A 26,520-nucleotide genomic window follows, 5' to 3' on the forward strand; every position below is an offset into this window, starting at 1 on the left:
TTCAGGTTAAGAACGGACCTCCAGAACGAATTAAGTTCTTAACCTGAGGTACCACTGTACATTGTTTATTGCTTTCATTTTATGGATCAATGGTCTTGCTAGATAGTAAAATTCATGTTAAATTGCTGTTTTAGGGTTGTTTTTAAAAGTCTGGAACGGATTAATCAATTTTGCATTACTTTCTATGGGAAAGCATGCCTCGGTTTTGGAATGCTTTGGTTTTGGAATGGACTTCCTGAACAGATTAAGTTTGAGAACCAAGGTACCACTGTCTTGTTCTTAGACAGCCTGGGGAAACACTTTCAGAAACACCTGTTACCATTTGCCATTGTGATTCCTTTTAATTAATCCATCATTTATTTCAATTATTTCATCATTTATTTCAATTTTGTTTAAATGTTTTTGTAAACGTGAATAGATTGTGCTGTGGCAGCCAGATTCCCCCAGGAACATTATGAAGAGCAAAGAGGTGCATTTCTACGTCAATGTGTCCGATGTCGGCGATGTGAAAGCAGCGCTTAACCAATCGACCGTTCCATACAAGTATGAGACTCGTATTTCCTGCTATTAATGCACAAAACAAACAAGAATCTAACCATTTTGTTAAACAGTACTGTAATGGGAAATGGTGTTGCTCATGTGTAAAACTCCAAACTGCTCCAAGCAGGTTATATAGCTCAAACTTTCCCTGGTTTGACAGCGCCTTGCAACGCGACTGTCTTAATCACTGGCAGAATCCGTCAGTGGGCGTTTCCTGAACTTCTTCCAACATAAGAATTCCTTGACAGCCAGTCTCCGCCTAGCTTCTCTGCGCGGAAGCCTTCTGCGCAGAGTAGGCGTGCCAAGCGGAGGTCCTGCGCTCTCCCCACTGATCTCACTGGCAGAGTCTCGGAGCCTTCCCTCCGAAGTACTCTCAGCCTCCCCTTTCTTCCTGGTGTCACCTTGGTTTCCTTCCCCAGCCGAAGCTCTCCCTCTCTCCTTGCTGGTTCCCTCCCCTGCATCCTCGGAGCGACTTCCCTCTCCGTTGATCTCTGATGTCAGTTCCCTGACAAGTACGCTTTCTCTTTCTTGTTCAGAGTTTTGCTGGAAGACGTTCAAAAAATGGTTGAGACACAAACTGTCAACGACACCGTCTCCCCGCGGAGCTCTTTATCGTATTATGAACAATATCACTCTCTAAAAGAAGTAAGGCATTCTTGTTGTTTCTCTTCTTTATTATAAATATAGTTCTGTTGATTTCTGATATACATATAACAAACATTTCAGAAAAAGGAAAAAGTAATAATAATAATAATAATAATAATAATAATAATAATAATAGTTATGTACTGAAGTTCTCACCCTGGGCCAGCAGGGGGATACTGTAGATAGTTCAGGTCCACATATGCAAATAAGGGATTGAAAGTGACACTCAGTGATTGGATAGTTACAGAAAGTTGTTACAATTACGTTGTTCTGGAGCTCTATATAAGCAGGCTGGCTGAACCCTTCAGTTCAGTTCTGTTCTGGCCTGTGAATAAACAAGAGCTGTTTGAAGAATCGCTGTGTCATCTGATATGTTCACCCACAACTTAACAATAATAATAATAAAATTATTTATACCCCGCCCATATGGCTGGGTTTCCCCAGCCACTCTGGGCGGCTTCCAACAAAATATTAAAATGCAACAGTCCTTCAGACATTAAAAGGTTCCCTATGCAGGGAATTCCAACTTATCCTCTCTCCCCAACCACACACTTCTAGGATGGACCAGTCTATTTAAGTTTTCCAAAGTCCAGTCTGTAATTTTCATGGTTGCCATTCTTCAGGGTTATCTGGAAAGTATTTTATTAAAAGGTACCATATTTCAACAAAATGATCTACATCATTTATATAATTCAACACATTTATTTGTTTGCATTGATATACCATCTTTATCTCCCAAGGATCAAAGTGGTTCTTCTTCTCCCCATTTCGTCCTCACCTAACCTAGAGGTTATCTTAAGAGATGGAGACTGGGTCACCCTGTGAATTTCATGGCCGAGTCGGGATTCGAACCCTGCTCTCCCAAGTCCTAGTCCAACGCTCTAACCATTATGCCACACTGACTCTTTGGAGTCATTGTTAATTTTCCTCTTACAGCAAAGGCATTCTTATTGTTCCTTGTTATTATTCAGTCCTATCTCAAATGGGCTGGTGGGCTCAGACACTTAACAGAAACTTAAACCTTAAAATATTGCACCTAGCCTGGTCTCAAGAAATGAGAAAGCAAATGGGGTATGCTTTACTTTCATATTTAAAATAGGCATCGATGTTGATTTTTTATTTTTTAAAAAAATCTACTTATTCCATTTTAGATATACTCCTGGATGACAGAAATAGCTGCACGACATTCGGATATCCTCCAAAAAATACACATTGGGGATTCTTATGAGAAACGACCACTCTATATTTTGAAGGTACAGTTTGTCAAGAGCTCCCCACCCATACCGGATGCCTTGCGTGGATTCCCTTTTGAACCCTGAGAGAGTTAGAAGAATCTCTGGAGGCAGGCTTGTGGAATTTATCTACCATGAGGCCGAGTGAGGCAGCTGCCTTGGGCAGCAGATACTGAAGGGCAGGGACTAGACAGAGCTGTTTGTGCCATGTGTCCTGGCCTGCACTAGCCTTATGCCCCCATCCTGTCCCATCATCACTGTAAAGGTAAAGGGTAAAGGGACCCCTGACCATTAGGTCCAGTCGTGACCGACTCTGGGGTTGTGGTGCTCATCTCGCTTTATTGGCCGAGGGAGCCGGCGTACAGCTTCCGGGTCATGTGGCCAGCATGACTAAGCCACTTGTGGCAAACCAGAGCAGCACATGGAAACGCCGTTTACCTTCCCGCTGGAGCAGTACCTATTTATCTACTTGCACTGGTGTGCTTTCGAACTGCTAGGTTGGCAGGAGCAGGGACCGAACAACAGGAGCTCACCCCGTCACGGGGATTCAAACCGCCGACTTTCTGATTGGCAAGTCCTAGGCTCTGTGGTTTAACCCACAGCGCCACCCGCATCCTATCATCAGTGTAGTAAGGTTGAATTCCAAGTCCGACTGGCTTTTGTAGATGGAATTGGGCGAGGGAAGGAGGAGGTAACAAGCAAAAGATTCAGGGACCAGGGTAGCACCTGAGAAATGTGTTTTCAGGACTCACCATATACCAGTGAGTGTAATTTGTCCTATCTGTCTTCAATGTTGAATCTTAAATTGTTGGAATTTGCCCTGGGACCTGATGGTGAAGGGTGAGTATCATTTTGTAGTACAGTGGTACCTCGGGTTAATAACTTAATTCGTTCTGGAGGTCCGTTCTTAACCTGAAACTGTTCTTAACCTGAAGCACCACTTTAGCTAATGGGGCCTCCTGCTGCTGCCGGAGCACGATTTCTGTTCTCATCCTGAAGCAAAGTTCTTAACCCGAGGTACTATTTCTGGGTTAGCAGAGTTTGTAACCTGAAGCGTCTGTAACCCAAGGTACCACTGTAGTAGTAATATCAAATATTCAGACAGAACTATTTTCTCCACTGAGGTAGGAAAAGTCCATACAGTATAGGAAAGCACTTTGAGAAAACGTTGAGAGGATTGTATCATAGTAATTTTTTCTAAACAGAGATTTTGGGGAGGGGGGGGGCTTCTATAGAACACTTTTCACCGTGACAAATTTGCTTTGAATCCTAGAATTGTAGAGTTGGAAGGGATGATAAGGGTCATCTAGTCCAAACTAACGTACAATTAGTTCAAATAGAGGGATTTAATATGCTTATGATATGGGGTGGCAAATGTGCTTTAACTATAACTGAACAATGATTTAGGCTCCAATCATAACAGAACGCTGACTGGGAAATAAGTCTCATTGAACTCAATAGTGGGCATTCATAGAAATGCGCTACAAGCGTCTCACACGCAAATATTTTGCCTGTAAAAGCGGTGGACGATGCAGATGTTTCACACTGTTGTTATGCATCGTTTTACTTTATTTTTATAGCGTGGAGATTCCAAACTATGCTAGTTGTTGTGAAATGATAACCAGAGGGTGGTGTGGTTTTTATGGATGACATTTCACAGGGATTTCTTTAGAAAATTCTAGATTCAGGTAGGTAGCCGTGTTGGTCTGACGCAGTCAATATATATATATATTGTCCAGTAGCACCTTAGAGACGTTTGTTCTGGGTATAAGCTTCTGTGTGGATCCACACTTCTTCAGATACTTCAGATATCTGAAGAAGTGTGCATGCACACAAAAGCTTATACCCAGAACAAACTTAGTTGGTCTCTAAGGTGCTACTGGACAATTTATTTTATTTTATTTTTATATTTAGAAAATTATTCAGGAAAAGGATATGACCAGGAATCTTGGTACCATCTACAAAAACCCTATACAACTGAACTTTCTGTTTCTATTTTCTTATTAGCTTTCTAACAGAGACAGAACTCCAAAGAATGCCATTTGGATCGATTGTGGCATCCATGCCAGAGAATGGGTTGCTCCTGCCTTTTGTCTCTGGTTCATAGGGCACGTAAGTACATGGCATATTTCCCCAAAACAGACTTTATTTAGACGTACATGGAGCACCCATTCGTGTATATGGCCCCATACAGTCATAGGTAAAATACAAAGGGGTCTTGCTCTGAGGCGGAGCAACCTGCTCCTGTACCCAGAACGGCGCTCGTCCCAGGAGGTGTGGCATGGGTTCTGGGGGCAAGGCGTGCTGCCCCCAGGGGGTGCGTGGAGAGCGGTGCGCGCCCCGGTAGCTGCTGCCGATCGGGGGTCGGTATTTTGTCCCTCCCCCTTTGGAATGGGACCCGGGGCGGTCCACACACCCCCCCCCGCCCCTGCCTCAGAACTTCCCTGGCCCTGCTTCCAAAGAGCTTACAGTATAAAATAAATGGAGGAGAGGGGAGGGCAGGGCAAGCGTAGAATAGAAGGATGCTGGCAAATGAAATTCCACTTACAGTGGTACCTTGGCTTAAGTACTTAATTCGTTCCAGAGGTCTGTTCTTAACCTGAAACTGTTCTTAACCTGAAGCACCATTTTAGCTAATGGGGCCTCCCGCTGCTGCTGTGCGATTTCTGTTCTCATCCTGAAGCAAAGTTCTTAACCTGAAGCACTATTTCTGGGTTAGCGGAGTGTGTAACCTGAAGCATATGTAACCCGAGGTACCACTGTACTTAAAACACTTGATTAAGTTATTGATGAGGATTACGTGGTCAAGCCCAAAGCCTTTGTCAGGGACTTTCTGCCTCTATTACGGAGCTAAGGTCTCTCAGTCAAGTGCATGCCTTCTAACATTTCTCTGATAAAAATAGGGTAGTGACCAACTCTGGGGTTGCGGTGCTCATCTCGCTTTATTGGCCGAGGGAGCCGGCATGCAGCTTCCGGGTTATGTGGCCAGCATGACTAAGCCACTTCTGGCAAACCAGAGCAGCGCACGGAAACGCCGTTTACCTTCCCGCCAGAGCGGTACCTATTTATCTACTTGCACTGGTGTGCTTTCAAACTGCTAGGTTGGCAGGAGCTGGGACCGAGCAACGGGAGCTCACCCCGTCACGGGGATTTGAACTGCCGACCTTCTGATCGGCAAGTCCTAGGCTCTGTGGTTTAACCCACAGTGCCACCTGCATCCCTTAAAAATAGGGACATCCCTAATAATAATAATAATAATAATAATAATAATAATAATAATAATAAATCCTTTATACCCTGTCCATCTGGCAGGGTTGCCCCAGCCACTCTGGTCTGCTTCCAACAGATATAATAACATAGTAAAACATTAAACATTAAAAAAAATACTTCCAGGATTGTCTTCAGATGTCTTCTAAAGGTTGTATAGTTACACATCTCCTTGGCTCAGGGGTTGCATAACTCCACACCCTCCAACATTTCTGCTACAAAAATAGGAGCATCCTAAGGAAAAGCAGGATGTGCTGGGATCAAATTAGAAATCAGGACAGCTTTTGTAAACCCGGAATAGCTTCTGTAAATCCAGGACTGTCCCTGGAAAATAGGGGCACATATAGGGCCTGCAAGTGCCCCCTTGGTGGGCTTATCTGGTGGTGGCAACTGTGCTCTGGGAAGTATTGTGTAGCTTTGTCTACCCACCATTTTAATTTCCCACAATGCTCCTATAATATAGCCACATTGTGAGGTGGTAAGAATTCGCCTCTACACGACCTTGTTCATTACCCAGGTGAGGAACAACCACCTTTCGGATAAACCCACAGAACCAAGGAAACTGTTTTCAAGTCCAGCATCTGGATTTAGGGACCCAGTGTTTATTATAGCTATTGCAGTCGGACAGAGCTCATTCAACTCAACATGCCAGTTGAGAAGCTTATATAGTAATTCAGACACAGCACACAAATAGTCCTAAAACATTTTCACATGTGTCATGAAAGGTCATGAGAAGTAAAACACGCTTGGTATCTTTGGCCCCATAGTCACCTTGGAGTGGCCCCAATGTGTCCAGGCCATTTGACCATTTTAGGTCTCGGATGTCTGGCGTTACCCTGGCGACCTAGCCTTCAGTGAAAGGGAAGAGAATAATAAAATCCTCTTCCTGGGTCTCAGATAGTTGATTTGCACTCAGGTGCATTTGTACCATTTTCAGAAGTAGATAAGGAGAGATGGAATGCAGCGTATTGGCAAATGCAGAACACACAAAAAACAAGCCTAATACATTCTAAAAGGTTAAATACAATTAAAGTGAAATATGGAAACCTTATTAAAATAATAAAAAATATACACCTGGGGTCTCTAATTCTTATATCAGAGAGAAATTTCATTGGTGGCTCACAGCCATCCAGCATTGCTCAAAGTCCCAGACCTGAGGGGATGATGATATATGTTTGTTTGTTTGTTTGTTTGTTTGTTTGTTTGTTTGTTTCTAAAGCTGGCTCAAGCCCTGACGGACACTATGGCCCTGTCAATTGCCAAATGATGTAAGATTCTAATGCCCATGCCTGCAGTGTGAAGAACATGATAGGAGAGGAATAAGCAGCTCATTTTCGAACAGGGCTGGCTAAAACATGCACAATCACTTAGAGCATGGGTAGGCAAACTAAGGCCCGGGGGCCGGATCCGGCCCAATTGCCTTCTCAATCCAGCCTGCGGACAGTCTGGGAATCAGCGTGTTTTTACATGAGTAGAATGCGTGCTTTTCTTTAAGATGCATCTCTGGGTTATTTGTGGGGCATAGGAATTCGTTCCTCTCCCCACCCCAAAATATATATATATATATTTCAGCCCCCCACAAGGTCTGAGGGACAGTGGACCGGCCCCCTGCTGAAAAAGTTTGCTGCCCCCTGACTTAGAGAGCTTGAGTGGGTGGAGGTTTTGTCATGTTTCGACGCTTCCCATCAAATCTCATTCTTTTGTTCTCTGTAGGCCACTCAGTTTCTACAGCGAGATCAGGCCATGGCAAGACTTCTGCGGCACGTTGATTTCTATGTCATGCCAGTAATGAATGTGGACGGTTATGAGTACACATGGACTACTGTAAGTACGCGTTTTATAGAAGAATTGTGGGATTTGGTTTGGAGCATCACAAAGCTCAAGAAGACCATGAAATGGCTAGCTATTCCAAGTCCTTCCACCTGAAAACATCCGGTGGGGGGTGGGATAAGTTCACAGTCTTAACGCAAAATGAAATGCATGCTCTTAAGAATGCTTTCTTCCGCATTGTTGGGTAAACTAACCTTTTATTTAAAAAATATAGAATATAAAATGTACCCTGGTTTCATATAATATCATGTATACATAATTAGGATTAGATTGGCTTTTCTTTCTTTTTTCTAAACTACTGAGCTTTAAACCTGATGGTGTCAACCCATAGCATTAAGGGTGTTCTGACTTCACGGAACCATTCATGTTGTTGTTTAGTCGTGTCTGACTCTTTGTGACCCCATGGACCAGAGCACGCCAGGCACTCCTGTCTTCCACTGCCTCCCGCAGTTTGGTCAAACTCATGCTGGTAGCTTCGAGAACACTGTCCAACCATCTCGTCCTCTGTTGTCCCCTTCTCCTTGTGCCTTCCATCTTTCCCAACATCAGGGTCTTTTCCAGGGAGTCTTCTCTTCTCATGAGGTGGCTAAAGTATTGGAGCATTAGCTTCAGGATCTGTCCTTCCAGTGAGCACTCAGGGCTGATTTCCTTAAGAATGGAGAGGTTTGATCTTCTTGCAGTCCATGGGACTCTCCAGAGTCTCCTCCAGCACCATAATTCAAAAGCATCAATTCTTCGGCAATCAGCCTTCTTTATGGTCCAGCTCTCACTTCCATACATCACTACTGGGAAAACCACAGCTTTAACAATACAGACTTTTGTTGGCAAGGTGATGTCTCTGCTTTTTAAGATGGGAACCATTCATAGCCATCTGAAATGTTGTGCATGAGTGATGTTACCCACCCACCCTTTTTCTTGTTCCTTTTGCTTAAGCATTGAGTTGTATCCAACAGAGCAGACCCATTGAACTTAATGGACCTAAATTAGTCATGTTTGTTAATCTCAATGGATCTATTCAGAGTGTGACTAACATTGGCTACAACCCACTGATTTAATCTTCTGCATATAATTTCTATAGGAATATTGACTGACGTGTTCTGAAGTCCAAAGTATTTTGGACTGGAAAGGTGCAGTTGGTTGGCAACCTCTTTTCCCCCCTCCTGGTTATAAAATAATAATGTCTGTCTCGTCTAGAAGGATTCCCATCTGTTTTCATCTTTGGCATTCTCCAAGATCAGCCACACTGAATAATTTTAAGTTCTTCTTCTTGTAGCCCTGTGTAGAGAACAGCATGTGCACAGGACAGCGGGAGATCTTTTAGTTGGAAAGGCATTCGTCCCTCCATTGGAGAACAAACATTTTCTATCCAGATTTCCTTCCATGCCAAGGAGAAAGGAGGAAACAAGTTTAATTGTTACCACAAAAATTGAGCATCTCCTCAGTGTCTCCCTGCAGAATTCAATAGCATTCTTCTTCTTAACGAGACGTTTCCTTTTCTTGTCATTAAGACGTTGGCTTATTTTCCTACTTATCTCCCTTAATTGCTTATCTATCTTTCCTAGTTGGGAAAATAGTTATCGACAAAGCTCTTTCTAAGAAGCATACTCAGATTGGAAACAAGATTGTAGCCCTGGTTATAGTGTCCAAAGGTCACTCCTGTCTGTGTCCACAAGCAAGACTTGAGCAAGCAGGGTGGATATTATCCATCATAATAATCCATTTATTCATCTCACATCTGCAACGGGATTTATGAGGGCATTTAACTCTAGGGAGTTAAATTAAAGCGGATCAAGAGAAACAGAGTCAGACCTGATCCCCTTCCCAGATGCTGTGATTGGTTTAATAATATACATTAAAGACTGATGGTATCAGCCTTAAAATGCTTTTGAATCCTTTTTTAAATGGGGTGCATTTGTATACAGAATCGAATGTGGCGAAAAAGCCGTTCCCTGCATGGCGACAACAGATGCACTGGTACAGACTTGAACAGAAATTTTGATGCGGGCTGGTGTGGTAAGATGAATTTGTGTATTTTTTAAAAAGACACCTTTTCTGAATATGTATTTTGTCCTTAAACCAACTCTCCTCTCTACCTACCTGGGAGTAAATCCCGCTGAACTCAGTGTGACATACCTCTGAGTAGATGTTTCTCGTATTTCACTGAATCTGAGGGGAGTTGTAGTATAAAACCAGATTGGGAAAATGTTGCTATGTTTAACCCCCATATGACATGTGAATTCTATATTGATGGTCTAGCTCTATAATAATATATTCATATGTCCCCCCCTCCAGCTGGGTTGCCCCAGCCACTCTGGGCGGCTCCCAACAAAATATTGAAAACACAATAAAACTTCAAATATTAAAAAACTTCCCTGTACAGGGCTGCCTTCAGATGTCATGTCGTTGTTTATCTGTTTGACATCTGATGGGAGGGCGTTCCACAGGGCGGGCAGGTCTACCGAGAAGACCCTCTGCCTGCTTCCCTGTAACTTCACTTCTCTAAAGCTTACCCTTTCAAGAGTTGCGAAGTTGTATACTCTAATGGGCACAGATCTTACAAGGTTGTACAGGTGAAATAAAGTTTTGTGGATGTGCAAGTTTAATCAGACAAGCCATTAGTAATCCGGATTCCATCATAGTTCCAGTCTGGCATCTATACATTTCTTCTTTATTGTCCTAAAAAGCATACTACTAGAGAACCTTTGTGAGCTGGAAGTATCTAAATAGCTTTGTGAGAAGAAGAAATCAAAAGGGAAATGTTAAGGATTACTCTGGAGGTCATGAATGAAGAAGAGTTCCTTGCCTCGGTGTATTTAGCAGATGTATACAGTGGTGCCCCGCAAGACGAAATTAATTCGTTCCGCGAGTTTTTTCGTCTTGCGAAGCGCGGCTTCCGACGCAGTTTTTGAAAAGCTGCAAAAAGCAACAAAGTGCTTCAAAAACCTCAAAAAAGGCTACCGCACCACGTGCTAAGAGTTGCTCCTCGAAGTTACAGTTTTGTAGCGGTTTTTAGAAAACGGAAACAAACTTGCAAGACGTTTTCATTCCGTCTTGCGAAGCAAGCCCATAGGGAAATGCGTCTTGTGAAGAGGCTAAGAAAACGAAAAACTCTTTCGTCTAGCGAGTTTTTCGTCTTCCGAGGCGTTCGTCTTGCGGGGTACCACTGTACAGCCCATATCTGTACAAGTTTAGAGCTCTCTTTCCACCTATCCTTATCTCCCAGGGTGTTGACTGAAGTTCTCATGGCCTTGATGGCCAAACCTCAAGTCGATTAGGAAAGTATGTCTTTCCAATTATGGGGGAAGTAGATAAAGAAATTTTTTTTCTCCCTCTCTCGTACCATTAGAACTAGGTTTGGTTGGAGGATTTGGGACAGTCAAAAGAGATAACTTATTGATGCAGTACATAAACTACAGAACTTGCTCCCACTGCAGGCAGTGATGGCCATCAGTATGAATGACTTTGAAAGAGGATTATACAAATTCATGGTGGATAAGGTTGTCACTGGCTACAAACCTCCCCTGTTGGAGCCAATGTGCTTCTGAATACCAGTTGCAAGAAACCACCAGAGACGAGACTGATGTTGCATTCAGCTTCTGGGCTTCTATGAAAACAGAACGATAGACTAGATTTGCTGTTGCCCTGATCCAGGAGATTCTTGTGCTCTCATGTGTTTGCCTACATTTGGATAAGCTTCTCAGCAGATCTTCACCTTACTCACAATGTTCAAATTGTTATTAAATATACTGGGTGCTGTGAGTTCTCCCATATCTATGAGATTCTGGATTAGTAGTTGCCTTTCTGCTTAAAACTTGCATTCCCATAAATTGGCTAAGCAAGATTTCCCATCTATTTATACTACAGGAATCTATAAAATGTCACGTATGAAACAGGTAGAAATATCAAGAGGATTTTTATAGACTAATGGCAGCTTGAATTCTCTGCATTCCAGTCTTCCTGAGAAAGAAGTCACATACTGTATAGGATTGGACCTTTCACAGATTATGGTCATATATCCCATTATTAAACAGATAATTGAATAATACTGCAGTAGCAATGTATGAATCCAGTAATGTTTCAATATTTAATTAAGTTTTTGATTTTATAGCACAAATACAGAATTAAAAATGCCCCTTATTTGGTTACTCATTGGATTCATACATTTTAAAGGAAATCGTTTTAAATCAGCTGCTTTTGGTTTTTTAAAGGCATAGGTGCATCTGATGATGCCTGCGATGAGACATACTGTGGACCTTATCCTGAGTCTGAACCGGAAGTAAAAGCTGTGGCTAATTTTCTCAGGAAGCACAAGAATCATATTAAGGCATATATAACAATGCACTCTTACTCCCAGATGGTTCTGTTTCCATATTCTTACACAAGAAATAAAACTAAAGATCATGACGAGATGGTAAGTAGCCTACTATTCACGTTTTATGTAGCCCTAGAGACCTGTCAGGGACGCGGGTGGCGCTGTAGGTTAAACCACAGAGCGTACGACTTGCCAATCAGAAGGTCGGCGGTTTGAATCCCCACAGCGGTGTGAGCTCCCGTTGCTCAGTCCCTGCTCCTGCCAACCTAGCAGTCTGAAAGCACAAAAAGTGCAAGTAGATAAATAGGTACCACTCTGGCGGGAAGGTAAACGGCGTTTCCGTGCGCTGCTCTGGTTCGCCAGAAGCGGTGTAGTCATGCTGGCCACATGGCCCGGAAGCTGTACACCGGCTCCCTCGGACAATAAAGCGAGATGAGCGCCGTAACCCCAGAGTCAGCCACGACTAGACCTAATGGTCAGGGGTCCCTTTACCTTTTTAGAGACCTGTCATGGTCCTGCTTTTGGACTTGGGATTCCCCACCCCCAAAAAAGAGATTTCCTTCATAAATTGCTAAAGGCTGCCAGTTTCTACTCACAGGCTCGGTTCAAATATAACGCCAAACAAGGATTTCAAATCATGAGGAGGAGGAGCAGAAAGCTTCTTCGTATGTTCCCTCCTCCTTCCCATCTAGCTTCCCATTTCATCAAACCATAGTTTGCGTACAAACCAGAATTAACCATTGTTTGGGGATACTAGATTAAAAACCAACCACTTTCCTGTTTTCAGACAAAATAGCAAATTAGCTGGCAGGAACTTCTAGCGTCCTTTCCCTCGCATGTGGAGGCAGCACGTGACGTTACTCATTGTCATGACAAGTCATGGTTTGTCATTACATCTGAATTGAGCCACAGTGTCTGAATCGATAAAGCTGCTTTATATTCCGGTTGTCGACTCTTACTAAGAGATCTGAGAGACTCTGACGATTCTGTGCTGTGCGTTATTTGTGATACTTAAGACTCAGAACCACGTTTGTGAAGCACAAAATATTCAGGGTAAACAGTATTTTTGGAAAAAGCTCAATTCATGGAAGACTAGAATGCCAGACTGTTCCTACGGGTGTAAATAGGTAGGTAGGCATATTGAAGCTTTAAGCCAGGGGTAGGCAAACTAAGGCCCGGGGGCTGGATCTGGCCCAATTGGCTTCTAAATCTGGCCCGTGGACAGTCCGGGAATCAGCATGTTTTTACATGAGTAGAATGTGTCCTTTTATTTAAAATGCATCTCTGGGTTATTTGTGGGGCATAGGAATTTGTTCATCCCCCCCTCAATATAGTCCGGCCCCCACAAGGCCTGCGGGATGTGGGATGCTGAAAGTTTGCTGACCCCTGCTTTAAGCCACACTGTGCAATGAATGTAGTATGGATAGGAGAGATAATCTAGGCCAGTGTTTCTAAACTTGGGTCTCCAGCTGTTTTGGGACTACAACTCCCATCATCCCTGACCACTGGTCCTGCTAGCTAGGGATGATGGGAGTTGTAGTCCAAAAACAACAGGAGACCTAAGTTTCAGAAACCCTGATCTAGGTGATATAGTCCAACATCTGACCGACAACCATTGGCTACCCTGTCTAGAATTACAACTTCCCCACATTCAAGAAGAATTAATTTATGGAAACATGCATAAAATATTATACCTTATATTCAGTATTGAAGTGGTCAGGAACATTTAATTGCACGGATTAGCAAAACTAGAATTACAGCAAATGAAGTCTGAGAGCTGGTTAGTCTTTCCACCATGAAGTTTCTCAACCCATGGGATGAAAAGGAATTAGGGGGACCCAGCAGCAAATATTTGGATTGAATGCTTTTATGGTATTTATTTTGTTGTGGATCACTTGAGAATCCAAAGGAGGAAATAAAAAACTTTCTGGAAAGGTAAGCTGATTGAATCATCAGGTTACAAATGCACGGAACTTGAACTTGCTTATAAAAACATCTTGCAGAATTAACTGCAGCTGGCCTCTGCCCTTATGGTAATATAAAGGTTCTTCCAAGGATTTGCAGAGAGCACTATCGCTAAAATCTGCTTGCTTAGCTAACACGGCTTTACTGACATAAAGCAAATATAGATTGCTTTTGCCTAAGAGTGTTTCTCTGTATAATTTAGGAGACTTCGTTCTGGATTCTGGAAGTGTTGGTTTTTTTACAACAAATACATTTAATGTTCTTTTGTTTTCTTCAATCCTGGAGGCATTGAACAGTACTGGCTTTTGATTTAGTTAGGTTTCTTTTCCTTTTAGCTAAAAGAAAGTGTGCATAAATATCTTGTTAGGCTTTACGGTTTTGTTTTCCAAAACATTATTTCCTTCGCAATATAAGCAGGCACTGACTGAGATGATGGGTGGATAGATGCTCACAAGAACAGAGTGCACCAATTCTGTAGCACATATTTTAAAGAGTAAAGAATGAAGCTTTTTATATTACTGCATATATAATGGCCAATAAATGGGCCAGGAATAGAATGGCATGATTATGACATAACATAGAAGTGAGATTTCTATATAAGTTTTCCTAGAGCATTATTTTCCTAAGTTTGCTTCTCCTATTTTATTGTTTTGAAACTGTGCACAAAAGAAGGGTCAGATATTTTTTCTTGTGTTACAACTGTGTGAATGCTTTAGAATCCTTGGCTTAGCCACATCTCTGTATATCTGCTTGTGTACGTGTCTTAACTATGTCTGGAGCTTAAACATAAATCTACATAAATTAGTGCAATTAAGGCTTTTTTCCTTAGGCTAATTAACTTTTCCCTTCCTTTTTTAGCAACTTTTGGCAAGCAACGTAGCCAATACCATTAAAAGTAAACATAGAAACCGCTATGTTGCAGGCCCTGGTGCACAAACAATCTGTAAGTACCGAAATTGCTACAGTAAGAATGTAAAGATTTTAGTATCTTTGTGAACAGGACATGAATAATAAGTATTTCTGGCTTCTTTCCATAGATTTAGCTCCAGGAGGTTCAGATGACTGGGCTTATGACCTTGGTATAAAGTATTCTTTCACTTTTGAGCTTCGGGACAGAGGAACTTATGGATTCTTGCTTCCACAGAGTTTAATTAAACCAACTTGCTCTGAAGCGCTTACTGGAGTCAAAGTAATAGCTGATCATGTTATTAAAAACATGTGAAACCCCCTGTATTCAATTTGGCACCGCTCAGTATAGTATCAGCTAACTTACCTGGCCCATAGGGCAGACTAATTCAAGTTGCTTGGTATTTTCATCTCAGTGAAAATTAAACTCTGACCATGTACTTAGCCTGTATTTTATTGCAATACGAATAGCATGCCTAGCACTTGTTAACTTCTCCACATGGCTCTATAAATCAACCAGAAGACAAACTGTCAGGTTCCAAACTCCCATTCTCCAATGAAAAACGTCAGAGGATGCCAATCTGAAAATGCATTAATAGCATGTATACTGCTGCTGTATGCAACACCTTCATAGAAGATAGCTAAATGTAATCTCCATGTAGAGGCATGTGACCAAGAATGAATCACTGCTATGTTCTCTTTGGAAACATCCAGTCTTCTGGCCAGCCACTACTGGAAACAGAACACTGGGTTAGATGGTAAGAGCTGTTCAATACCTGTAGTGGAATAGATACCCTTGGAAGCTGGTGGTTTTTAAGCAGAGGTTGGATGGTCATCCACCATAGATGCTTTAGCTGAGATTCCTGCATTGCAGAGGGTTGGACTAGATGACCCTCAAGGTCTCTTCTTTGATCCTCATCTTGTGCAGCAAGGCAGTTTTTATATTACATCAAAAGACAACTCTGAGGATATGCAGGTGTAAGATGAGAAGTTTATGGGCTTTGTTCACTGAAGCTCACTTGCATTACACTATGCCCTTTTTGGCACAATCCCCTTTTTGGCACAAAATTGGTTCCATCCATTGTATGGCAATCATATAATGTTGGTAAAGGTAAAGGGACCCCTGACCATTAGGTCCAGTCGTGGCCGACTCTGGGGTTGCGGCGCTCATCTCGCTTTATTGGCCAAGGGAGCCGGCATACAGCTTCTGGGTCATGTGGCCAGCATGACTAAGCCACTTCTGGCGAACCAGAGCAGTGCACGGAAACGCCGTTCACCTTCCTGCTGGAGCGGTACCTATTTATCTACTTGCACTTTGATGTGCTTTCGAACTGATAGGTTGGCAGGAGCTGGGACCGAGCAACGGGAGCTCACCCCGTCGCGGGGATTCGAACCGCCAACCTTCTGATCAGCAAGTCCTAGGCTCTGTGGTTTAACCCACAGTGCCACCCGCATCCCCATGTTGCTAATGTTGGTGTGTACTGCTAAAACCTAAAACGTCAGCACTTCAGCCAGCAAAATAGGGAGACGTAGTCATAAGCAACAGCTCCATGTGATTTAACTTAAACCCCACAAAGGAGGTTACATTTGTACTGCACCCTTGATCCCATATAATCATTCTGAATGTTTCCATTCAATAGAACAGGGTTCTCCCTTTTAGACTGTTTTGAGGAGATGTATTTCTATATTTTTAGTATATAAACTAATTTCATTATATGGGAATTGTTATTCTCAGGTTAATCTACATTGTACTTTGAGTATTCTGAAGCAAGGGGTTATTTCTTACTCAACCCTTGTTCCCTGGAACAGGTGTGTCTCTTACTAGTCAAGCAAACAATTTACCTTTGGTTGGGGAAGTGTTTGCACTTAGGAAGACGGAAGCAACGGTTATAAAAGCAACGCATTCATCTGTAAAAAGAGCTACCACATTATTAGCTTCTGTATTGCTGAAGCTAAATCATGCTAGCCAAAAATGAAGGTAACAGTACAATGTTCACACATTGAGAAAACAAGCCTTTATGTGGTTGTATTTTTGAAATGAATGCTACAGACTAAACGAGGCGCAGCTTTGCACTAAATGTAAAAAACCTCATTGATAAGAAAATTTTGCAGAAGAAACTTTATACACAAGCCTTTTTAAAAAAATCTCATGTTTTTTCTTAAAAATTTAATAGCAGGTGACAAAACAAGTCTCCAAAAATGGACATCTTCACACACTTAAATACAAGTGAGTTCTTAAATAAGATCTGTAGTTAGATGTACTAAAAACATGCAGTGAACCAAACAGAAAGGTCTTTGAACTGTTGTACAAACAACCTTCTTTGTTATCCCATCTCGTAATGCACACTGTACGTATGGAAAGTGTTTTCCTCTTCTAGCACAAGCATACTTCTTCACAGGAATAAAGATGGAAACATCAACTATTATCAAACAGTGAAAAAGCCAGAGACACCGACCAGCTCAGGACATGCAGATTTCTGGGGTATACGGTTGTGGAAGCTTAGTGTCCTCTGTCTTTTCTTGCCCAGAAACTTGGCGAACAGTCTTGCGTTTAAACAACCGTAGACTCAACCGCAGTAACTCGTTGTCTACTACTGGAGGATTTGTGTAGGTTTGTTTGGTTGTGCCCTGTTTGAATGGAGAACAATTGCCAAGTTAGTCACAGCTGCATGGTGGGTTCAGACACTATCACTCTATGAACTTAAAGATGCTACGCAACTAGTGCTAATGAACAGTGCCTGGTTTATCGGAAGAACATTTAGCAGTATGTCTGGAAAATGATAACTTCCACAGGTATCTGGAATTATTTCAGGGGAGAAGAGCATCTTAAAACAGCCACTAAAGTGAGAAGTCATCAGGTCTTAAAAGCCTTTAGTGTTCAGTCATTAATTACCGTATTTTTCGCTCTATAAGACGCACCAGGCCACAAGAGGAGGAAAACAAGGAGGAAAACAAGAAAAAAAATATTCTTAATCTCAGAAGCCAGAACAGCAAGAGGGATCGCTGCGCAGCGAAAGCAGCGATCCCTCTTGCTGTTCTGGCTTCTGGGACAGCTGCGCAGCCTGCATTCGCTCCATAAGACGCACACACAGTTCCCCTTACTTTTTAGGAGGGAAAAAGTGAGTCTTATAGAGCAAAAAGTATGGTTAATTTTTGCCACTTTTTAAAAGGAAAAGAAATGGTATCTGGACACGTACCAAACCCATTTGCAGAAACCTAACTTAGGTGGCCTAGGAAACAAGGGGATGGTGCGTCGGGTTGATTTAGATGCCTATAAAGATGATTCCATAGAAACAAGTCTCAAAGTTAAAAGATCAAGTCACTTTGCAATTACTGAGTGTTAAACGTGTTTCTGTGATACGGTGGCCTGTTAGGTGCACTTGCCTTTTCATTTTTGACTAGCTGCTTGCGGATTGCAGAGTCTCTCCTAAAGCACAGGGCCTTGCAACAGGGACCAAGATTACACAGCAGGCCAGATCGCTCTTCCTTTCGCAGCAGGGCAGCCATGTTCAGGGCCCCAAATTCATGCTCAAATAAGTTCTCGGCGTCTACAGAAAAGCAACATAAAGAACATAATATTAAGAAAATGTTTGTAAAATGATGGATAAGACACCAATATACAGCTGTACTATGTCAAGAGAAGAGTCTGTGTAACTAAAGTGAAGGAAGGAGACCAAATTTGATTACTAGGGTTGTCAGGAGAATACCGTATTTTTTGCTCTATAAGACTCACTTTTTCCCTCCTAAAAAGTAAGGGGAAATGTGTGTGCATCTTAAGGAGCGAATGCAGGCTGTGCAGCTTTCCCAGAAGCCAGAACAGCAAGAGGGATTGCTGCTTTCACTGCGCAGCGATCCCTCTTGCTGTTCTGGCTTCTGAGATTCAAAATATTTTTTTTCTTGTTTTCCTCCTCCAAACACTGGATGCGTCTTGTGGTCTGGTGCGTCTTATAGAGCGAAAAATACGGTAGCTTATGAGTGGCCCACACCCCAAGAGTTTCTCTGATCCTTCATTTCCCCCTCAGCTAAGTGAACGGTGGCTTTTCACTCCTATACAGAAAATTAAAGTGTTGCACTTGGGGATACTTTACAGTGAGAGTAAATATTACCTTCCATATCACTTACAAGGATCTTGGATGGTTTGTGTGCAACGTTTCAATATTTCAACGGAGCAGCAACACATACACAAACCCGCTTACACACGCCATACTTATTGGACATGTTGCTACTTGAATGGACATTTCAAACGGCTGATTTGATACAGCCTATACAGAACTAAGGACACGGGCGGCGCTGTGGGTTAAACCACAGAGCCTAGGACTTGCCGATCAGAAGGTCGGTGGTTCGAATCCCCGCGACGAGGTGAGCTCCCGTTGCTTGGTCCCAGTTCCTGTCAACCTAGCAGTTCGAAAGCACGTCAAAGTGCAAGTAGATAAATAGGTACCGCTCTGGCAGGAAGGTGAATGGCATTTCCGTGCGCTGCTCTGGTTCGCCAAAAGCGGCTTAGTCATGCTGGCCACATGACCCGGAAGCTGTACGCTGGCTCCCTCGGCCAATAAAGCAAGATGAGCGCTGCAACCCCAGAGTCGGTCACGACTGGACCTAATGGTCAGGGGTCCCTTTACCTTTACCTATACAAAACTAACAAAATCCTTGGATGTTTTTCTAGCTTCATTTGGACAGATCCGGCAAGCCAATTATTACCTTTAGGTTTCTCTATCGTTCTCTGGCATGTTTCTTTAATTTTGGTGAAGAGTGAAGGGCCGGCAAGTTGTTTGGAAATGCCGACTCTCAACATAACAGCACCGGGAGTAAATTTCAGAAGAGCAGCTCCGGGCTCTCGCGGCTCTTTGGGCTGCTTTGGCATTAGACTAGACCAGTCTACATCTATTACATCCACAGGATCTGAAAACACACAAAAAAGAAGTTATTCCTCTGCTCAACAGTACATATAAGGCAGTGCTGAAAAAAATTATGGTCTCTCACTTATTACCATACAATGGATACCACAGTCATTTAAATGGCTAGAAACCTGGAATTCACAGGACATCTATTTCTGAATAAACTACCGTATTTTTCGCTCCATAAGATGCACTTTTATCCTCCTAAAAAGGAAGGGGAAATGTCTGTGCGTCTTATGTAGCGAATGTGTGGTTGATCGCCGGCTCCCTTTCTGGCCCCGCCCCCTTGCCCAGGCCTCCATTGCTGAATGTTCTGCAGGCAGAGGCTGTTTGTTTCCCCAGAGACATGTGACTGGCTGATTAGATTATCTGTCTGGAAACTGTAGAAACGGCTCCCTTTCCTTTCCTAAAGGAGCTGCAGAACTGTGAGTTGAACCCCGTAAAAACAGGATTTTTTCCCCTTTGCAAAGTAAGCTCAACAACTTTGAGCTGATCCTCAAAAAAGGGAGCTGTGAGCTGATCCCCCCCAAAACGGGGCTTTTCCACTTTCCTCCTCTAAAAACTAGGTGTGTCTTATGGAGTGAAAAATACGGTACGTGACAGTTGCCAGCTACTCTCTAGCAAAGGGGGGATGGAGGAGAAGAAAGGAATCTCTTGAGCTTCTTCCTTGATGAGAAACATTGAGAGAGACTTTCCTTCATTCTGGCTCTGGCAAGACTTAATAAGTGGACAGAAGTTAAATAGTAGTGTTTGGGTTTTTAAAAAAATATCATAGCACATTTTTATCTCTTTCCAAGTCACTTGGCTATTAAGCTTATTTCTTATTTTCTTATTGGTTGCATTTATAGCCCATCTTTTCTCCAAGGAGCTCAAGGTGGCATAGAGTTTTACCCCCTCATCATCTCTACAGCAACCTTGTGATGCAGATTAGGAGGAGAGGCAGTGTCTGCCTCAAGTGGGATGTGGCTGGGTTCAGACATCACAACCAGTGATGCTTTATTAGACTGGGAACAAGTCCTGCATCCATATTTATTCATTACATTTATACACCAGCTTTACCTTCCAAGGATCTCACGGTGGTGTATATGGTTCTCCTCCACATTGGATCCTCGCAACAACCCTATGAGTTTGGAGATGGTGACTGGACCACAGTCACCCAGTGAGCTTCATAGCTGAGTGGGGATTGAAACCTTGCTCTTAAAGGCCCTAGTCCAATACTCTAAGCACTACACCACAACGGCTCCTTTCCTTTCTCCTCCCATCATGTCCCCAGCTTTGGTGCTGAAGTCATGACTTCTTAAAACTATGGTTTCCAATGATCTGGACCAGGAAGCTGTACTTTAAGCACTGTTTACAAACCAGGAACTGATATGTTATTCTATTATTTAGATGGGATACAAAATTTCAGAGAACAGGAAAATTTCTCTCCCCGTTCCCATGACTAACAGAAGAGGAATTAAGCAAAATCACAAAATGAAGGCTATTGATTTAATGTGTATAAATCAGGCAGGCTGCAGAGTACAGATTATCTTTACACAGAAGCTGTGTAGGCATAAAACAAAAAGGTTGAATTGATTTCAATTCACACAGGCCTGACATAAAAAGGATTGCTAAAACTCACCTGGCATCTTCTCCTCGTCCTGTTGATCCTCCCTCTTTTCAGCATCACCGGCCAAAATTTCATCCAGTTCGTCATCACTAATTGGCTCATATTCTCCGGCACCGGATCCCATTGACTGCATATCATCTATTTTGACTTCATCATCTCCACCTACAGAAGAACAGTGCCAAAACATATCTATTTGAACTTTCAAGCTCACCTATACCAACATCAATGAAATGCAGACCTTCCGTGGCTTGGATCCTAATGTCTGAGAGTCCAGTTCAATTCATAGAAGAGTGATCCCACTAAAGCTGCCTATCTCTCCCCCCGCCACCCGCAAATGCTACAGAGTCTTGGGCCCCTCTTTAAAATGGCTTGGGATGTGGGTGGCTGAAGCACAAAGGGCAAAAACCAGAGATCACCCCTTGGTGTGAGCAGATAGCAGTTTTTGGATCCAAACCAAATGTGAGCTGCATATTATATTTGGGGAGACTTTCTAAAACCCATTTGGTTAAGAGTTTTAACAAGAAACTTTCCATACTACACACTTTTGTTGTCATTATAAGCGCCAACTGAACATGCTGCAGGAGATGAATTAGGATCTCTTATTGTTCTTGTTAGGGACGTGGGTGGCGCTGTGGGTTAAACCACAGAGCCTAGGACTTGCTGATCAGAAGGTCAGCGGTTCGAAACCCCGCGATGGGGTGAGCTCCCGTTACTTGGTCCCTGCTCCTGCCAACCTAGCAGTTCAAAAGCACATTAAAGTGCAAGTAGATAAATAGGTACCACTCCGGCGGGAAGGTAAATGGCGTTTCTGTGCGCTGCTCTGGTTCGCCAGAAGCGGCTTAGTCATGCTGGACACATGACCCGGAAGCTGTATGCCGGCTCCCTCGGCCAATAAAGCGAGATGAGCACCGCAACCCCAGAGTTGGTCACGACTGGACCCAATGGTCAGGGGTCCCTTTACCTTTACCTTACTGTTCTAGTTAGCAGGGAAACAGTGTTTGGGGAGAAATATGTTGCAACCTTTACGTCCTGTCTCTTTCCCTTGGCATAAACTCCTCACTGCAATTGGCTCTAGGAGGCAGGGCACAGAGGATGCAGATAATGTCCATGTCCCTCCCCAACCCTATTAGAGCAACTGTGTGTGAGAGAGAGGGGGGGGTGAATGAATGAGAATGATTTGCATTGGAGGTCATGGAAGAAGAGTCAAACACACTCTTCTAGAGGCATCTATACTGTTCAGGGCTCTGGCTACACTGCTGAGATGGTGTTGTGAAGTGGACCCAAGATCAGAACCCTCAAACAAGAAGACGATGAAACACTCAATTCTCCATCAAGAAGATTCATTCAGGTATTTGGATAGCAAAAACAGACCGATAATACATCACCTTCTAAATGTTCCACTTTCTCAGCTTCAACCCCATCTTCGAATCCTTGCAAAGGTCCCAGGTCTTTATCTAGCCTTTCCTTCTCGAGGGAGGTAGAGTCCAAATAGATCACCTCAAATTCTGGATGCTCCTTGCCCGGTTTTGTTTCACTGTGCTTGGATAACTCTGCTTGAGAGGAAATATTGGCACCTCGATCTCTCTCAGGATTCTCCAGGAGTAGCCTCTCCTTTTCGCGATCTGTATCCCTTCGCTTTTCCCGCTGTCTTTCTCTTTCGCGAATTCTGTCCCGCTCTCTGTTCCTTAACCAGTCTTTGGCTGTATCTCGGTCCCAGTCTCTCTGCCTCGCGTCTCGTCGGTCCCGTTCACGATCGTGCTCATGCCTGTCTCTCTCCTGCACTCTTTCCCTGCTATCAAAGGACCCAGATCTGGAATGACCTTGGCGATCCGATTCAGGAGAACTTCGCCTGGAACTGTGGCTCCTTGAATCCTGTCGATCTGGATAAAAGTGTTAGGCAGATGCATGACTATGTTGTACGTGGACTACACACCTAACAGAGCTTGGCTGAGAATAAGCCATGTTCCGCCAGCTCTCTTTTTGCTCTTCCCTTTTGAAGCTGATATTCTGGTTTGTTAGAACACGGTTTCCCCTGATGTCCACACTAGGAAACTGTGGTTTAAGTGCTGCTTTACAAAGTAGGGTATGATCCTATGTGCCCAGACCCCCACCCCTACAATTCACTATTTCTTTGGCAGACAGGAAAAACTCCTTCAGCTAATGAGTCAACCTGGGAAGGGTTCCTGGAAAGCAGAAGGTCTGGATGCTTCTGCTCTGAAGATGCACCTTTATACCTTCCCACATTTTTGTCAAAATGAAATATTTATCCCCAACCAGCAAGGGCAGAATATATTTGTTATAGTACCGCCTTAGAATACAGGCAAAAGTGATGCTACTAAGGATCTACGCAGTTGCCGTTGAACATCTAAAGATGTTCCATGGTTAGAAAAGGCATCATGGTTTGTTCACTGTTTTATGATGCCATTTTAAACTGAAAACCGCCACGGGGGCTACTTGAGTCCAAATTCACGCTATTAATGAAGACAATAACAAAGTCTACAAATCAATTTCAAAACTTAAAGAGGGCGTAGCATCAGGGAAATCATAAACTAACAAACAACCTTCAATGAAGAAGAAGAAGAAGAAGAGTTTGGATTTGATATCCCGCTTTATCACTACCCAAAGGAGTCTCAAAGCGGCTAACAATCTCCTTTCCCTTCCTCCCCCACAACAAATACTCTGTGAGGTGAGTGGGGCTGAGAGACTTCAGAGAAGTGTGACTAGCCCAAGGTCACCCAGCAGCTGCATGTGGAGGAGCAGAGACGCAAACCCGGTTCACCAGATTACGAGTCTATCACTCTTAACCACTACACCACACTGGCTCACAAGAGGAATTGTTTTATGAGGCTAAATATTATGAGATGCATACAACTCTTGGGTAAGTGGAAGCCAGCAACTTTCCTGATCCTCTCCCCATTGCAGCCTCTCCCTGGTGTTGTCTGATGCTTGGCAAAGATCTGAGGTATTATGAGAATCTGAGGAAACCGGGCAGAGGCAGTTTGTGCATGCAGAGAAACACAAGTGGAACTACCTGAAGAGGTGCTGCGGCTGGGAACCCCTCGTTTTAGTTGATCAATTCTCGACTTCCGCTCTCCAGCAATTTCTAGACATCTCCTTTCTCTCTCTCTGTCGCTAGCGCTGCTATGCAGGATCTTCTTAAGGCCGGCCTGGTCATCTCCACTACGATGTGCAGAATCATTGGAGGGCGAGCGAAGTCGACTGGAGGTACGGCTCCGATTGCTACAAAGACTGCTGCTTCTCTTCTCTTCCGTAGGTTTATGGTGAGGGGGCTCCTCAACCACGTGAGGGGGCTCCACGGCTTCAGTCCTTGCGCGATGGCTAGTTCTGTGGGGCTCCTCCGAACTTCTCTCCAGAATACTTTCCCCACGCTCTGGAACGTCCTCATCCGACCAGTCGCTAAACGTTGTGTCCTCTCTCTTGGGCGCGGCTTCTACCACCACAGATTTCTCAGGCACTGCTTCCACCAGCTCCTCTCTGGTGGTCACTGGTGGTGTCCTTGGGCCTTTTTTCTTTTTCTGGTGTGGGCCGCTGTCCTCATCCGAAGCCTCAGAATCTCCTTTCGATCTTTTGCGCTTCTTTTCAGTGCTCTTCTTTTTCTGCGCTTTCTTGGGAGAAAAGACCTGGGCTTTCTCTGGAGCCGGCTCGCTAACAAAGCGCTCCAGCCCAACGTCATCTTCTTTCTTCTTCTTCGTGGCCTTCTTCTGTATTTTAACTTTTTTCTTATCTTCGTGCGCATGGTCAGCAGCCTCTCGTTCTTCAGACGCCCGGTTGCTTATGTTCTCTTGCACACGGCTTCTTGAACTTTCGTTGGTCTCCCGCTGCTCTCGCTGTTTGTCCCCAGAAGAGGAGCTCCGCTCCTTGAAATCACTTTCCTCATAGTGTCTGGAGCTGTCCTTTCTCTCCGGCTTTCGGTCGCTGTCTTTCCACCGGCTCTGCTTGTCTTCTGAAAGGTGCGTAGGACTAAGTGAGCGCGATTCCTGAGGTCGTACAACCTGACTCAGTAATCTGCGTTTTTCGTCTGTGAAAGATGAAAAATATGTCATGAGGCTTCTTTTCTCAACAGGCCCTTACATCTGATTGTCTCGCTTAGGTCACAACTAAGTGGCCTGCACATATCCAAAATTAAGGGACAGAATTCCTTGTACGTCCGTTGCCGGATACATTTTTAAATGCTCATTTAAAAAAAACCACACAAACACATTTGACATGAAAGATGCTCATAAGAAAACCACCATCAATACACATATACACCGTTTCCTTATCCTATAAATACCACCTGAAAGTAAAGAAGGATACTCTAGAATATCTTTGGCCAGACTGCACATTTAACATCAGTGATGTACTTTTGGTGAAAATGTTTCCAACATTTAAAACTATAACATTTTCTTTTTCAGAATCTAATTCGCAATGTATGGATAACAATTGCAATTACAGTATGAGAAAGTCTGGCAGTTTCAAAATTATTAGCTCTGTTTACTAAATACAAGTAAAATAAACATGGTAAATTTTTTGGAGTTTTATGCTCGCACAGCCAACAGTCAAGGAGAATTTGCAGACTGACATGTTAGTAGCCACTGTTAATTAACTCAGCCTTCATTGTTTTTTCAAGTTCGACTCATGTTTTTAGCTAATCTGCAAATGCTCTGACATTTTCACATCTTTATGATCATGGTAAAGTGCCTCTAAAATGGGCAGGGGAAGGTAAGTATCAGAAATAGGACGGACTTTGAAATGCAGAATGCAAGATAAATGCTTCACTTAAGAAAGCAAATCTCTGCAAGAATGACAGCCTTGCACATACAACTCAGAAATAAAATACATACAGGCATACAAAGGCATATACTTTTAAGTCATCCTTTGCTATCTCAGCTTGCGAAATGAAAGCAGTTACTTCTAATCTGCATCTAGCATGGGGACTGCATGCTTTTACTTACTCTGATCTTCTCCACTGTTATAGGCATCGCTATCAGGTGAATGCTCACGGCGGCGCTTAGGTGATTTACGAGGGCTGGGGCTACTTTCATTTCTGTGACGTTTTCTATATCAGGCCAAAAAAACACAATCAAATTTTAAGAAATCTCTCATCTTTCACCATAAAAACAAACAGAACTGTAACAAATTGCAGCGAATTGCAGTACATGACCTATGGGGGTCCCTTCCAACTATACCATTCTGAGTTTTTGAAATAATTTTTTTACAAGGGATCAGTAAAGTGTGCGCTAGTCTTCTTTAAAAAAAAAATGGCATATGGCATATGAACCTTCAATGTATCCCCAATCAATTATCCCTTTGCAG

The 26,520-nt window shown here is 43.2% G+C and overlaps 2 protein-coding genes across 8 annotated transcripts in view; one reads left to right on the forward strand and one right to left on the reverse strand.

Moving 5' to 3' along the window:
* CPB2 (carboxypeptidase B2) overlaps positions 1 to 15,126 on the forward strand; it is a 31,503-nt gene extending 16,377 nt beyond the window's left edge. Inside the window, exons 3-11 of the mRNA XM_053380506.1 lie at positions 419 to 543; positions 1,077 to 1,185; positions 2,337 to 2,438; positions 4,425 to 4,529; positions 7,398 to 7,508; positions 9,437 to 9,527; positions 11,723 to 11,925; positions 14,650 to 14,734; positions 14,829 to 15,126. Coding sequence (XP_053236481.1) covers positions 419 to 543; positions 1,077 to 1,185; positions 2,337 to 2,438; positions 4,425 to 4,529; positions 7,398 to 7,508; positions 9,437 to 9,527; positions 11,723 to 11,925; positions 14,650 to 14,734; positions 14,829 to 15,013 — 1,116 coding nt within the window. The 3' untranslated portion in view covers positions 15,014 to 15,126. The remainder of the gene's footprint in view (positions 1 to 418; positions 544 to 1,076; positions 1,186 to 2,336; positions 2,439 to 4,424; positions 4,530 to 7,397; positions 7,509 to 9,436; positions 9,528 to 11,722; positions 11,926 to 14,649; positions 14,735 to 14,828) is intronic.
* A 1,567-nt stretch (positions 15,127 to 16,693) lies between these two features.
* The window catches only part of ZC3H13 (zinc finger CCCH-type containing 13), a 50,276-nt gene continuing 40,449 nt past the window's right edge, over positions 16,694 to 26,520 (reverse strand). For all 7 annotated transcript variants that reach the window (XM_053380493.1, XM_053380488.1, XM_053380489.1 and 4 more), the window contains 7 exons: positions 26,160 to 26,263; positions 24,236 to 25,243; positions 22,590 to 23,084; positions 21,217 to 21,366; positions 19,399 to 19,599; positions 18,082 to 18,245; positions 16,694 to 17,325 (listed from right to left, as the gene is read on the reverse strand). In XM_053380493.1, the coding sequence (XP_053236468.1) occupies positions 17,158 to 17,325; positions 18,082 to 18,245; positions 19,399 to 19,599; positions 21,217 to 21,366; positions 22,590 to 23,084; positions 24,236 to 25,243; positions 26,160 to 26,263 (2,290 nt within the window). In that variant the 3' untranslated portion in view covers positions 16,694 to 17,157. The remainder of the gene's footprint in view (positions 17,326 to 18,081; positions 18,246 to 19,398; positions 19,600 to 21,216; positions 21,367 to 22,589; positions 23,085 to 24,235; positions 25,244 to 26,159; positions 26,264 to 26,520) is intronic.

Source organism: Podarcis raffonei, chromosome 3, assembly GCF_027172205.1.
Source record: "Podarcis raffonei isolate rPodRaf1 chromosome 3, rPodRaf1.pri, whole genome shotgun sequence".
NCBI lineage: Eukaryota > Metazoa > Chordata > Lepidosauria > Squamata > Lacertidae > Podarcis > Podarcis raffonei.